The 14,774-nt window shown below is 47.8% G+C and overlaps 4 protein-coding genes across 4 annotated transcripts; all 4 read left to right on the forward strand.

Moving 5' to 3' along the window:
- Positions 1-3,503: 3,503 nt before the first annotated feature.
- TGAM01_v206222 (hypothetical protein) lies at positions 3,504-5,489 on the forward strand (the record flags this gene model as incomplete). The annotated part of the gene is made up of 2 exons (XM_024549826.1): positions 3,504-5,270; positions 5,328-5,489. 2 exons carry the CDS (start codon positions 3,504-3,506, stop codon positions 5,487-5,489), a joined length of 1,929 nt encoding a protein of 642 aa, XP_024405390.1.
- Positions 5,490-9,292: 3,803 nt separating this feature from the next.
- On the forward strand, positions 9,293-10,478 carry TGAM01_v206223 (Amt4; the record flags this gene model as incomplete). Its single annotated transcript, XM_018808864.1, has 3 exons — positions 9,293-9,563; positions 9,712-10,310; positions 10,371-10,478. 3 exons carry the CDS (start codon positions 9,293-9,295, stop codon positions 10,476-10,478), a joined length of 978 nt encoding a protein of 325 aa, XP_018657963.1.
- A 700-nt stretch (positions 10,479-11,178) lies between these two features.
- Positions 11,179-11,946, forward strand: TGAM01_v206224 (haloacid dehalogenase; the record flags this gene model as incomplete). The annotated part of the gene is made up of 1 exon (XM_018808863.1): positions 11,179-11,946. One exon carries the CDS (start codon positions 11,179-11,181, stop codon positions 11,944-11,946), a length of 768 nt encoding a protein of 255 aa, XP_018657962.1.
- Positions 11,947-12,551: 605 nt separating this feature from the next.
- Positions 12,552-13,268, forward strand: TGAM01_v206225 (hypothetical protein; the record flags this gene model as incomplete). Its single annotated transcript, XM_018808862.1, has 1 exon — positions 12,552-13,268. One exon carries the CDS (start codon positions 12,552-12,554, stop codon positions 13,266-13,268), a length of 717 nt encoding a protein of 238 aa, XP_018657961.1.
- Between the last annotated feature and the right edge of the window lie 1,506 nt (positions 13,269-14,774).

Raw genomic sequence — 14,774 nt, forward strand, 5'->3', positions numbered from 1 at the left:
AAAGTGATACTGCTGCCGAGGGCTAGTAGCAAGAAATGGAAAAGAGCAACGGCGACAGCAGCATCAAAGCACGAGCGGCGTTCTGGATCGTCAGTGGCTCTTTGGCACGCAGCCTCTTTGCCCCTGTTTCCACAACGTTGCATCCTCGACCCACTCGCTTTACACATGAATAGATACATACAAGCTGTACAAGACAATATACTTACGACTGGGGCACGGCTATTAGTTGTGAACGAAAGATATTGAGATCAAGCCCGCAGAGGAGCAAGCAGAGTGGAGGGCCGGGGCATCCTGTCTAGCAGCCGGTGAGAGTAGGCGGCTCGGCCGCATCTAAGCGATCTCGATTGCTATAGGGGAGATCCGCCGACTGTGGTGGGCCTCGCCCAGCATTTCTTGGAAGCTCTATCTAGATCATCCCTGTTGGGCTACGAGCAGCGCACCCGATGCTCGCGAAGTGCGGGCGCGCATCGGAACCTAGCTATGCTTGTTTTCTGTGAGGCTGGGCGTGGTGGCACTTCACTTGGTGATTCAAGTCTAATTCGCTTTTCTTGGGTTGTTGTTGTCCTTACGGTAGACAACCCTCTCTCCTTTCTTCTTTCTGCTTTCCCTCCTTTCATTATCCCACATTACTTTCAATCAATGGGAATATATGTGTAGAGGTTTCTCAAGCCGGCATGTCAGCTACAACCAAGCTAGGATTCGAGCGTCACATCATCTCAGCTGGCCACTGACAGTAATTTGAAGGCAGCAATACCTTGATGTCGACCCCGAGGCCGCTTTTCTTGGCTGTCTCACTCTTCTTAGACAACTACCATACTCCCCACCTCGCTTGATCCAGCCATAAAAAACAGTAGGGGAACCTGAGCACCAGTAGGACAAACATTGATGCTCCCGTGGGCTCTATGCCAGATGCTAATCCCAGCCCTCGGAGCTTCTCATGCCGTAACCCTGGCTCTAGTATCAATCAGGAAACGCCTGCTTTTAATGAGGAGCTGTGCTGTTACCTTTTACTCGTACCTGTGATACCAACCGCAAATCTCCAGGCACCATCCAGAGCACGACAAGGATGTGCCTTTGATACTGGTGAGGGGAGAGGTAGAGAAGCATAGAGGCAAGCGGACTTGGGAGGTACAAGAGTTGAGATTAGAACGCTTTTTTTCTTTCTTTCTTCGTATTCCTTCCTTTCTTCTGTCCCAGGTTTCCTCTGTAATGACCTACTTTGGTGTGTCTCAAAGCCACCAACCTGGTGAGAAGTGACTGAAAGCCCTCAGAGCACAAAAGTCCCCACTCCGCCCACACCACCTTGCATTCTCCGTCACGACTTCGGGGACGGAACATATTGCGCGGAAAGAGGGCCCCTATAGCTTCCTGTAAATGCTCATCCTTCGTCTTCTGCTGTGTAACCGGGAGTCATCATGGACAGCCGGTGGCTGACAGCGGCACTGCCTGAGGTTGCGCAATATCCGAAAAAAGCCACCCTAATAAGCCGGAGAGCCAAACGCGCTGAAATGGCAGATTAAGTGGTAATACAGCCTCCCCATTGGCCGCTAGATGATTCAACTTATTGTAGTGTGTAGTTTGCGTCACGGTAGAATGGCATAGGGAAAAAGAAATGATTGGAGTCATCCCATGTTGGCTACGCCATAAACTTGGATATGTACGATGAGGTTTGGGGATGAGTCGCCATCTCACACGAAGAGATCGCTAGTGCTGCGACATGCAGGTGGCAAAACATGGTGCCCGGTAAATGCCAGCTTGCTGCTTGGCCACCGTAAAAGAGCGTCTTCGGGCGGCTGCGGCGTCACCCAATCACTATAAGACATCAAGGGATAATACTAAGGAGTAAATGTAAGGACTATGGGGCGGTGTGGTTGAATCGGAAGTGTCTCCGTGGTTGGCAACTTGGGAAGGCGGGAAGAGATTCGATATGAGACAGCAGCATGTAAGTGGAAATTGAGTGGTGCCAGTGGCTAGCTGGACCAGAACATGCTTCTTTTCCATCCCGGTGACAGCTGATCCAATGGCCCGGCAAACGGGATGTCGTACGAAACAGATTGGACTAGATGCCCAGCTTTTACTGTACTAAATAGAGAGCTAGATGTCTAAAAGCATGTACAACTTCCAAAGGGCTTAAGGGAGAGATTACAGAGAAGAAATAAGGGGAATGACGAAGTAGAATTAGAGCCAGTTTCTAGTTTGCTTTGCTTTGCTTTGCTCTGCTTCGTTATATTTTGTCTGATGAAGTCGTGGTTGGATGCTATATAAGACTCTATCTTGCTCAGTAGTGCAATCCCCTAAAAATTTGTATGACAAATAAAGCCCATTGCTAATGCTAACTTACATCGCTCTCAAATATTCTTAGTATTCTCTTCTTCTAGATGCATTCGCGCATGGCTACGTCCGCTGGCATACGTTGAAGTTGCTAGTTCGGACACCTCACCAGAGGCGCTGATGCGCAGGATGTAAGTGCATATGCAGGTTTACAGCACGGACAGCTACAGGTCGGGGCCTTGTCCGAGCTGTTTAGGCCACTCTATTCCCTATAGCCATGATCCCTGCAGGCTCTAGCTCTGTGCCTGTGCTCATGCCTGCCCGCCACTCCATTGCCAGCAAAGATCGATGCCCAACGAGGTGTTTGGAGCAAGAAACGAGAAAAAGTGCTCTCTTGTTCCGCTGCATGAGCAGTATACACTTAATATGGGAACTAGACTAGATGCCGAGGTAGGGCACATGTACTACCAACCATACTCAAAGTAGATCTTGGTCGTATATCCACTGCGTACCTACAGCAAGACATCTTTTGTATGAATGAATTCCCCATACCTGATGGTTGGGAAACAGGGCTCCTTCTGGACAAGGATATGTTGTGCCTGCTTGGCTATGAGAAGAAGAGGGTGTGGGTTCATGCTTCTAGTAGATCTACTAGTAGCAATCAATCTTGCAAGTACAAGTAGTCCTCTCCGTGCGGATACTACGACGACGAACACACACACCTTTCTATGTAGGGAGGGATGAGAGGCATATCGCTATATGTACGCCCCCTGGATTTCCCCTGGCCGCAAGATACAGCGTACGTTCGCCGGCTGAGAATCGTGGGCCGCGGATCTATGCCTGATGCTGGCACTGCTGTGTGCTCAGGAAAAGAGAAGTAACAGGGTCTTGTCACTACACTGCGTACAGAAAGCCTGGGTACATGTGCTTGGATGGTTCTGATAGGCTACAAAGCCTGAGACGCCAGACGGCAGCGTGGCGGAAGCCTCGATATGTTTGGTGGGATGAACGGCTGCTAGAATTATCGCCCCGTTGACATGGTACAAGATGCATCACAGCTCTGAATCCCAGCTTGAAGATCCCGTACTTATATCAGCCATAGTCGTTTTTCACTTGGAATCTGACCTCATTGACATCATTCTTCTGGAATTCCACGAAATATCCATAACATCTCATCTCGTCCGACTCCATCACAGCATCTACTCTACCAAATAGCTCCAATGGCGGACAACATGTCCTTCTCAACCCTCGTTTGGGACTACTCCTCATCTTCTTCAGCATCTCCCCCAGTCGCTTCAGCTTCAGTTTCAGCTCCCTCTACCTCGGCAACATCTCCTTCAACTTCACCATGCGACTCGAGCTACCAGGTCCAGCCAGAGCCTATTCCTTCAGAAGTCGTCGCAAAATACTCTACGCCTCCAGAAACAGTTGATCCTGCAGACATTACGACAACGCCGGTTCATTCACCACCAGCCAAAAAGAAAAAGCAGGTAATATTGCCAAAGTATCCGGTATATATGCGAGAAGAGGACGACTGGACGAAAGTACAAGACCCCAAGGAGAAGAAAAAGATACAGAATCGCGTTGCTCAGCGAACATACCGTATGTTTATCCATCCCTCAATGCTCCTCGATTTCACTCTCTTTTACGGCCATTGGCTGCTGCATAAGCCAAGGTGCCAGCTTGGATATGAAATACTCTTTACTGACGACCGACATGTCAAAATTTCAGGTCACCGTATGAAAGCACGCCTGGGTGAGCTACAGGCCCGTCTAGATAGCCAGGAGCAGGGAAAAGTCCAGCTGCCGCTCCCAGAAAGTAGCGACTCATCCGCTTCTCCAGGAGCAATTCGTGGATTTACAGCCATCAATCAACTGCCCGGTATCGAGTCACCTCTCTCTCCTGTATCTCAGGACAAGAACTCTTCAAGTCAAATGCCTTCTTCGGTGCAACAGGCTGGGTATGAAGAGCCCGCTGCTGATGGAACAGAGCCCATGTTCCCACAAATGGCTAGCAATAACCTGAGCAGTCCAAGCCCGGAAACACAGACTTCCCCAGAAGCCATGGCTTTACTATCTCCGCCAAGCCAACCAATACTAGACCGGAGTTCTGGAGTACCTCATGAGTTTATTCTCGACTGTTTGCGTTTTCAGACTCACCTGCTGGATCGCGTGAATAGTCTTCAACAGCAACTCAATTTCGCCCCTCCATACCCTTCTAGCAGTGGCGTACCATCCCAATGTGGGTTTAAGCCTGATACCTCTGGCCCTCTGCTGGCGAGAAGGGCGACGGGGGCTGACTCGGATATAGCCTTGGAAAACATCACCCAGGCTGAGCAAGCTTCCTGTGTCGACGCCTTCTCGCCTACTCACGCAGAGGCTATGGAGTATTCCTTTGATACCAATGCCGAAGAATGGAAAACAGGTGCGATATCGAAAGTGCGGTCGCTACCACCATCTACACCCAACAACGACAACAACCAGAACAACAACAACCACACAATCCCCTACTCGGCACCCGCCACTCCCAGTGCAGTTTTGGACTGTCCTGGCTCTACCGGTCCTGACTCCAGCACTATAACCCCGATACCTCAGCCAGCTACGGAAACTATGCCTCTAGACGAGCGCATGGAGGGCATCATGGACAAGGTTCGAGCGGCTGGCTTTGAAAGCTTTGATGCCCTTGTATCTGCGTATTACTGTGGCAGCTTTAGAGAGGCTTCTCCACTAGCCAACGAGCAGCGACTGAGCCGTAACAGGCGTCTGCCTAAAGTTATCGACGCCGTCTTTCAAGCAACCACTCAGTGGAGCGCATGGGAGCGCCGTGGCTTCCAAGAAGAGATTTTCAAAACTGCCGAGTCTATGCTCAAGTCTGAGGCTGTTAATGCCCACAGTCCTCTAATGGCCAAGATCAACCCTCTTCTGGACTTACACGACATCATTAATCCGGCTTCCACAGCTGAAGCCCTTGTTGAGTTGAAGCGGTCTATCCAAGATGAGGTGAGTAAACTCAAATGGTCCTATCAAACTCTATGAAGAAAGTCTAACATCATAAAGCTACCTAACTCTTGGGCTCTAGGGATGGCCCTGTCATCTAACAGCCGTAATTCGTGGCCGAGAGATCGTTCGAATACGGCCCTGGCAACAACTCTTCTCATCAACTTCTCAGGACGAATACCCAACCACCAACTTTTGCAAATCATTGGAGCATGCCTCTAAGTTGATAATGCGCACAGTTGGACTTACTAGCCAAAAGCAACCCTCAGTATCTCATGCCATTTGCCTGAGGCGATTCATGAGGTCTTTCATACACCCATTCCCAATCCCATACCCAATGATTTCATCATATGGCTATGTCCAGCCTTTAGATGTATTCTAGAAAGCTCCCTCAAGCAATAAACACTTGATAATAGCGAGTTTTCTTTTCCGCAAGCTGTTCTTTGTTTGCGTCTAAGTAAAACGCTGTTCTCCCACCATTTGTCTGATTGTGGATACGCACATACAAGATGTCTTATGAACATCCTATCAAGTCAATTCTATGACAAAGGTTGATAGTCTGATAGTATTAGGGGAGATTCTGTTTTTTCCCCTCCCTTTTCACCGAGCCATTATGCGGGCATGGACATCGCTGTAAAGCGCTTACAGGTAGGCTTGCGGCGCAATGGGAGTTTCTGATTACCAGCATGGAGCGGAAGAAAAAGCGAAAGCCAAATACCTTTAAACTATTAATCATGATGAATTCAGTTTAATTATTTCTGATGAAGCAGTTCACTGTTCTACTGAGCGTATTGAGCTCTATGAGCTGGGCCATGTGATATCCATTCATTCAGCCCGCCAACGTGCAGTTTGAGGATGTTGTGAGGTTTTAGTCTTTGCAAATCAAGAGCCACCTTTATAGTTCTTCATATGAGTATTTGTTGTTTATATCGACTATTTGTCTCACAGCATTTGAGAAGGTTTCTGCTTTTAAGATGGGCGCAGAGAATAAAAAGGATCTTAGGCGGCGCCGCGCCATTATACCAATACTGTAAACTGCAATGACAGCTTAGATTAGATATCGACCTCAATAGGATTCCTTAAGTATTAGCTTATCTAGAAACTCATTGAAATATTTATATGTAGCGCGTAGGCTAGAAAATAACACAGTTGATCGGTCTGCGAACGCACAGGAGAAATCGTTCTATGTCGGCGACATCCAAAAACAGTAGTATAAGGTTCTGCATATAAATTCAATTCTTTTCAGAATGGTGAACGTAATCTTGGCTATAAGCTAATTAATTGGACACCTGGAGCCCCAGGGCATGGATGAGTAGAATGTATCCACCGATAGGAAGAATTTTGGCTGGCATTAAACATGCTTTTCTTCTTCTCTTCATCTTTAAAAACATTTTCTGCAGCTTAGAGTTGATGTCATGTAAATGGTAAGTCCCCAATAATTGTTGACCGATGAGGCTGATTTGACGAATAGTGGCATGAACCGCTGTTTACATGAGAAGATATAGAACAACCCAGGGCATAGATCTAAGCCTCAAACCAAGCAGCGCTCATAGAGATCTGATGATGTGTTTGATATGTTTGGCTTTGGAGACGTGAACTAGCAAATTTATTATATCTCAGTTTAGATATTTATGACTGCAAGAGTTGGGTCATGATGGATTTTAGCTGAAATCGCATCTCAAGGCTAGATACATAGTCCCACTGCTGCCCCCCGATGTGATTGACTCATGATTTCTAGAAGTCAGTAATTGTTTGATCTTGGCAAACTGCCTAGTTATGTTAACAGTTTTTGACATATCATTGTGGCTAACATACTTAGCAATATGGACAAGTACAAGGCCGTGCATTGTATAATTGATCGTGGGTGTATCGACAGCCTCATTATGCACACAAGAGAAAAACATCTCCATCGAGTCATTCCGCCATTTACTGGAAGAGGCGTAGATCTCGGACATGATATTGCGTATAAAGGTATGAAGAAAGTAGCTATGCAAACAAAATGTATAAATAAAGCGGCACTAGAGACAACTTACATTGTATCAAGAAGTTGCTTTCAGATATGAGCAAACTTATTTCTTCATAGTACCCGACCCTATCGCCTTTCTTTATTTCTATGACTACTTAGTATTAGCTATGATTGATGGTGTTTATTTTTACTACATCAGGGGTCGTATGGGTGCCGCAAGGTAATGAAAGTAATACTTTGTGGGTATTGTCATATTGATGCAAAACAAAAATTGAGCCATATAATTGTATTAAAGAGAGAAAGGGATACACACAAGGAGAAGTTGAGACGCAGCCATGCGTCTTGCAAAAGATGTACCATTCTTATGCTTCCTATTGTAACCTGACATGAATCATTCCGCACAGACAAACATAACACTTTGCCTTGGGTTCTGGCAGACAAGCAGCGCGATTATCACTGAGACATAGCTGCATATAACATCCTATATACACTGTTGCTGATGAGCACTAGCATTTCACTCTTTGATGTATAATGTTGCTCCCCTTCGGCCTATGCTCAATATTAGGCGCAGCCGCGGACTAAGCATCATGCTGTATTACTCAGATGGCGACATGCAAACTGAGTAATATCCGGTCAATACGGCTTGGGCGAGGAATGAAGAGGGATGGATGGCATGCTATTCACGTCTATCTCCGTCCCTGTACTTTGATCTAGCTCAGGCAGTGATCGCTTTGACCTGGATCTTGCTCAGTTTGAGATCGCCTAGGGTAATAAAACGACCTGTTTTGTGCTCTCGGATCATCTGCTACTTGGCACTGCTATGTTGATATATCGCATGCTCATCATTCTACGGGCTATTTCCTACCGCTCAATCTTATGGTTTGCTCCATATCTTGTCCAGCTTCCGACCGCCGAGATTTGCCTCTGGCGGAAGCAGTTCGGAATGAGATGCAATGCAACCTCGTATATGCACGAGGAGCGTGGCGACGGCTTTTTCCTTGTGCTCGTGCTCTTTCTCCCTGCATAACACTAAGAACGTGGCAAAAGCGCAAGCAATCTCGCTTGCCGCTAGGTACACGCAAATGCAAGTAGTGGATGTGGAACAAGTGAGAGGGCGCCAATGCAAAGTATTATTCGTCCGAGATGGCTCACTTGTTAGGCAGGGGGAGAGCGCCTCAATTCTCAAGTTACTAATGGCCACCAAGAGCGGCCCCGAGCGAAAAATGCACTTTAACGCCGCTCTGAGACAAAACAGCAGCAAGGGAGAGTGGTTAGTTTAGCTCAACCCGTGTTGGGCAAATTGCCAAGGCGGATAGCGGTCACGTATGTTGCAGTATGGGCCTTAGGACGATGTGCAAAGTTTCGTGTTCAATGTTGTCTATCAAGCCTGCGAGGTGGCTGGCGGTGACGGATTAAAAGTACTAACCACTGCTACCACAGCTAATCATTTGGGCAAACAAAACACGTTTACTATCGTCGATGGCATGAGCAAAGCAGTATTTTATTAACTTTCAGTCTTTCTTCGGCAGCCACGCAGCGTGCTTTGTCGGTCCCAAGGCTTCTCTAGTTGCTCTGTCACTAAATCGTAATTAGACTCAGAATGGGACGTCTCCCCTGTGGATGCAATAGGCTTGATTCCAGCCCATTTATAGCGGAGCTCCCGTCCATCCGATCACCGCATCCGCATCGCCGGGCCCCAAACTGCTCAATTGTGATAGCGCATCCGCAACAACATCCCTGTATCTGATCACGGAGTCTGTAATCTAGAGAGCACGGGCTTACATAACTTTCGCTGTTATACCTCCGTACGGGACGACAGTTCCCTAGTAGTAGAGAGAATTTCACGGGATGGAATAGCTTTCGTCCGAGCAACGATGTGGGACGTAAGACAGAGAAGAAGCGCTTTGGGCTGCAGCTGCGGAGAGCCTGATGAATTTGGTGGCATACGTGCTTAGAGCATACGTATTGTGCGTTCGCCGGTTCGCTCACTCATTGCCATTGTTGAATTTCTATGCGCTGCTCTTTAATAGCATATCTTTGAACCCCCCAACTCTTTACAATGTACGAAGGTGGCCCCAATCCCATCAAAGTCCAAATATCGCCGGCTTATAAACGGGCAAATCCGTCACCACCGTTGGTCTTAATCCATGATGGAGGCGGCACAACATTTGGTTATTTCATGCTAGGGAACCTGTATCGCGACGTGTGGGCGATTCACAATCCGCATTTCTTCGATGGAGGTGCCTTTGAAGGCGGCATGGACGAGATGGCGCGGCTGTATATCGGCTTTATGAACGATGCGGGCATCAAGGGCAACATCTTGCTAGGCGGTACGTGCAGAATCAGCGGCGCGTACTATTCCAAACCTATACTCGTTATCCAGCGGGATTCCTGCCGAGTGATTGGTCCTGATACGCGTTGTAATTCATCATATAAGACTCCGTCAGACTAACGTCTCCATGTTGTTCAATGGCACAGGCTGGTCTCTGGGTGGATATCTGTCTCTGGCTATCGCGCGCTTCTTGGCTGAGGACCCCCAAGCCAAGATCAAGGTTTTGGGTATCGTCATGATGGATACGCCATATCACTCTCCGTACAGCCAGGAAGAGGGACCTACTGACGATCCAGTCATTGAGAATGTCCCAGAGGCTGTGCAAAAATGCTTTGACCGCTGCGATGAGATGCTGGAGAACTGGGAGGCGCCCAAATGGGACAGACCTGCATGCGATGGCAAAATTGTCTTCTTTGGTGTCGATGGAAGACGTTATTCTGTTCCACCCGGGAAAGTGCTTTATAAACCCTTCAATGGAATATGGTCACCCATCGAAGTGCCACAGTATAAGCCGCTGGAGGAATCACAATCTCAGAATGCATCACTAATGACGCCGCCGACAGTCTTGCTTCGATGCACTGAGCCTATGCCTTTTCCTGAAGGCAGGACTCAGCCGTTCATCATAGACAAGTATCGCAACGATCGAACCCTAGGCTGGGCAGGTAATACACCAGAGTTCATCAGAGCAGTAGTTGATGTACAGTCAAACCACTACGAAATGTTTGAAAAGTCACACGACACGCGGGTAAGGATATTGACTCTCTGAAGAATAAAGCGGTTCGCATGTGGCTAACGCCGTGTATAGATTAAGGATGTGACAACACGCCTTAACCTGGCTCTAGAGATTTTAGACAGCATTAGTGCCTCTACCAAGCCAGCTTCCGGGAGCAAACCTACGTTGGACTATTTTTAAACAGATGCCCAGTGTGTAGTAGAGTCGTGGATCACGAAATATGAGTCGATTTGAATGGTAAACATATAAAAGCGCAAGCAGGGAAAGGCAGCATAGGCCATTTCATACTGAATAGATTGCATAGACTAGTATACATTTCTTCGTGTTGATTCGGTTCATATCATGTCATGCCAGGGAACATGCATTGCCATTGATTTTTGATAAGTGAAGGTCGAATATGATCCTTGAAAGTTTTGGCTTGTAACATGGTGTTTCGTTCGTATGGAATATTTCTTGGTAATGGTAAAGAAAGCTGCGATTGACGATACGACTGTTTGTCACGGATATTCTGCCTTCACTCAAACTACATGCAATCAGCAAAAGTTAAGCAAGGAGAAACCTGCAGATTTTTATCCAAGATTTTTCCCCTCCTTAGGCTCTTTATAACCCAATATCAATCATCTCTATAGAGGGCCAATGTTTGTGCCTGAAGTTCCAGCTAGACAGCTATTGTCATGAAGCGCCTTTTGAAGCTGCCCCGCACAACACCCCGCGTCGATGGGTCGTTGGCACTAATTACAGGCAAGTACCAGCAGGAGACTCGGCATTCTCAGCACGATTATTTAAGGCAGGCCACAGACTCCTTTTCCAACATCATCTGAAGCGAAGATCAAGCAAGACGAAAAAAAAAAGCAGTACTCAAAGCTAGGAGAGAGAGAAAATGACGACAACACGATCAATTGATTCTTTCAAGGCTCTCACTTTCGATTGCTACGGCACCCTTGTGGACTGGGAGTCGGGCATTTACAACCACCTCCAGCCCTTGAATCAGCAGCTTGACGACTCGCACCCTCTTAAGAATGACCGTCTCGGATTGCTTCGTGCCATAGTCCGGCACGAGGGCCTCGTTCAGACTGCCAACCCGGCCTACCTCTACCATAAAGTACTGGCTGAAGCTTATGGCAATCTTGCCGCTGAGCTAGGCGTCAAAGCCGACGAAGAGGCCAAAGCCGAATTTGGATACAGCGTTGGCCGCTGGCCCATCTATCCAGACACGCTCGATGCCTTGAAGCGGCTGCACAAGCACTTCAAGCTGGTCATCATCTCCAACGTAGATCCCGATTCGTTCAAGCGCACACTTGAGAAGCAGTTTCTGGGCTTTCCCTTTGACGCTGTGTACACGGCGCAGGAAATTGGCTCGTATAAACCCGACTTGAGAAACTTCCAGTATCTCATTGAGCACTGCGACAAGGATCTGGGGGTGAAGAAGGAAGATATATTGCATACAGCACAAAGCTTGCACCACGATCATGTACCGGCGAAGCTGGTTGGACTGGTGAGCGCCTGGATCGAACGAGGAGAAGAAGTTGAGAGCGTCATGGGTGGGGATCCGAAAGAGTATGAAGAGAGAGTGGCATATTCGTGGAAGTTCAAAAACATGAAGGAGATGGCGGATGCAGTTGATGCTGCAGCTGCGAAGAGCGCCTAGAAACATCCCGTACATAGATTTTGCGCTGGTAAAGATAGGAGAGTCGAATAGATTTATTTTAGCTATTTTTGTTTATGATAGAATGGTGTCGACAACCCAAAACTTGATCTTGAATAAGCATCAGGCCATTCCGTTGGTCGTGTAACCCCAGCAATCCCCATAAGATCTTAGCGAAGTAGAATCGTTTGATCGTTTTATCATACACAAGCTTACTGATGATTCTACCAACTCTGCCTAACCTTATTTTTTTGATATTCTTGTGATGATGCCAAATTTGTGACGCGCTTGGCCATCTAGCGTGGCTGTGCGGTGATCCTGCCTGGCCCAACGCCTCACCAGCGCTGCGTATTACCGTATTCGGTAGCCATGACGGGGCTCAGCTGAACTTGAGCAGTTTCTTGCTATTGAGGATGGAAAGTAACGAATATATAAAGTAACGATCTTAGAGCGAGACTCATGGAAACAACGTTTATTGATCATTCATTCTCTCTCTCAAAGAAATCGTAGAAAAAATACGACTTGATTGATGCTACAATTGTGTTTCTCATTCACGCCGACACCACAAACTACTACTCTTACTAGCATCACTACTGTCACTAGCAATCATGGGTGGTGCCGAGTCAAAAGAAGCTCACCAGAAAATCCACAAAACCACCCTTGCGGGAGTTACATTCCCCAACACCTTTGAGCTCTACTACGAGCCCTCCTGGAAGAAGCTCAAGCTGTCTCTGGGCGAGGCCTCTTCCGAGCCACTCTACACCTTCAACCTACCAGAAGGCTGGTGGGGGGACCTCATCATGTACAACGGCCCTACTCTGGAACACCCGCCGCTGGCCGCTGTGCGCAACACTGGCAAATCGGGAATGGGAAACGCCGTCACACTGCCTCCTCTAGGGCCGGGCCAAGAAGTCCTCGAGGAGAAGATGTCGCGTCGAAGCAAGGGCCTGATGGACGTGTTTTCCTTTGCAGCTGTTGTGCAATCCAGAGAGGGGGAGAAAACAACGCGACGTGTCGAAAGATTCGAGTGGGTGTCCTCAGGACGCAAGGAGGTGAAGGATTTGCACGAATGGAAGCACGGGTGGAAATTAAGGCGAGTCGTTGCGAGTGGCGCGGATGAAGACGAGCGTGAAGCTGCGAATGAGATCCCAGCCGGGGAGATATTGGCTGTTTGGGCCGACTCTACGATGAGCATGAGGAAGGCTGCCAAGTTCCAGTTCCTTAACAGTGGAGCGACCGGTGAGCTAGGAGAGGCGTGGGCCCTGATGGCGGTGATTACGTTTGTGAGGGTATGGCAGAGATACATGCAGGTGGTGATGGTGTAGCACGCAGGCGAGGGCGCGAATCCTAAATGGAGTAATGGAATGGATGGGCGGGAACGGATAGTGACCTGGCTAGGTTCTCAATGGATGAGGGCATTTGCATATGTAATACTAGTATATGAGCTTATAGTAATATGACTGAGATGACTACACCACACTTCGTAATAGCTTCATTGTCTAGTACAAGATGCTGTATTCCACCCTTGATGCAATAACTGAAGCAAAGCAGTCCTAAAACAGCATTTGGTGTATTTGAGAATAACTTCTCCATATGCCTCGGCTGCAAAAGCGCAATTCGCAGCGTCGTCATAGACCTGTAAAATTATGCTGTCAATCCAGTAAATATGTATGAAGCCTACAGGTAAAGACATAGGCCCTCCAATCAGGAGAAAACAGCAAAAAGCAAGTTCATCTAATTTAATCCCAGCCCCCAAATTATGTGCCAACCTGGAACTTTGGAATGCATCCATCCGGTTACATCACATTGATCGATAGAAACGACATCTTTTCTCAGACACCCACTTGGAATCGCTTCTCCTCGGCATTAAGACGTTACACCGCCCTTACATCTCCCAAATGCCTTGCCAGAATGCCATGTTGGCGTATCGGGTCTTACATGGTATAGAGAACCAGGCAATGGTGAAAACGCTGTAGCAGACTGATTCGCTTGTACTGTGTCTCGGGCTCTCTCCTAGTCGGTGAGGTAGCCGCTACGTGCCGCTGAGCTACTGCAGGACGTGTTAACGGGCATACAGCTGCGCTGTGTAACTCGGGAAGAAGAGTTGAAATTACCCGCGTCTCATCTCCATTTGGAAATAGCATATTCTAGGTGTGCCGCTTGGTGATCTGGCCGGCGTACTAGTCTAGTGTAACCGCGGGCATAAGAGGCCTTCAGCTTCAGACGCGCTCATGCCTCCATTGAGAGCTACATACAGTAGAGGCTAATGCACGCGGTAACTTAGCAACGTTCACCGGCTGCCTGTATACCGGCTGAGGTGTCGACAAGGAAGTCTATTGGCTTGCTTTCGAAGCTACTGTGAGACAGGCCTGCATGGGCTGCATACCTACTCCCTCGCATCAATATCGCTATACCGGGGTGCGCGGTGTAGCATGTGAAGTGTATGATGTGCTTAAATCCTGGTACCGCATTCATTTACTGTAGTATACGTGAACATTTGCAGTATCTAGTTTGTTAGAGTTACTTTATCGACATGCAGAGTACAGCTTATTGGCTCACTCTTGGCGGAGGTGGAACACATTGCGTATTCAAGAGAGAGACTGTCTCGGTAGAACTTCAACATGGTCACAGTAGGATATACCATAAAGTCTGGATTAATCACGCTTTTCATATATAACTACCGGAAAGAACTGAAGGGCCTAAGATGTCAAAGTATAGAAGCCAATGTAGCTAGAATTACTACGCTATAGCTGTCCAACTCTTGCCCCTGGTGTGTGCTTGTATAAGCTGCAGTACTAACAGACCACGAAGTTGTAAAAATGTCTCGCGTA

Source organism: Trichoderma gamsii (assembly GCF_001481775.2).
Source record: "Trichoderma gamsii strain T6085 chromosome Unknown Scaffold_21.2, whole genome shotgun sequence".
NCBI classification, from domain to species: Eukaryota; Fungi; Ascomycota; class Sordariomycetes; order Hypocreales; family Hypocreaceae; genus Trichoderma; species Trichoderma gamsii.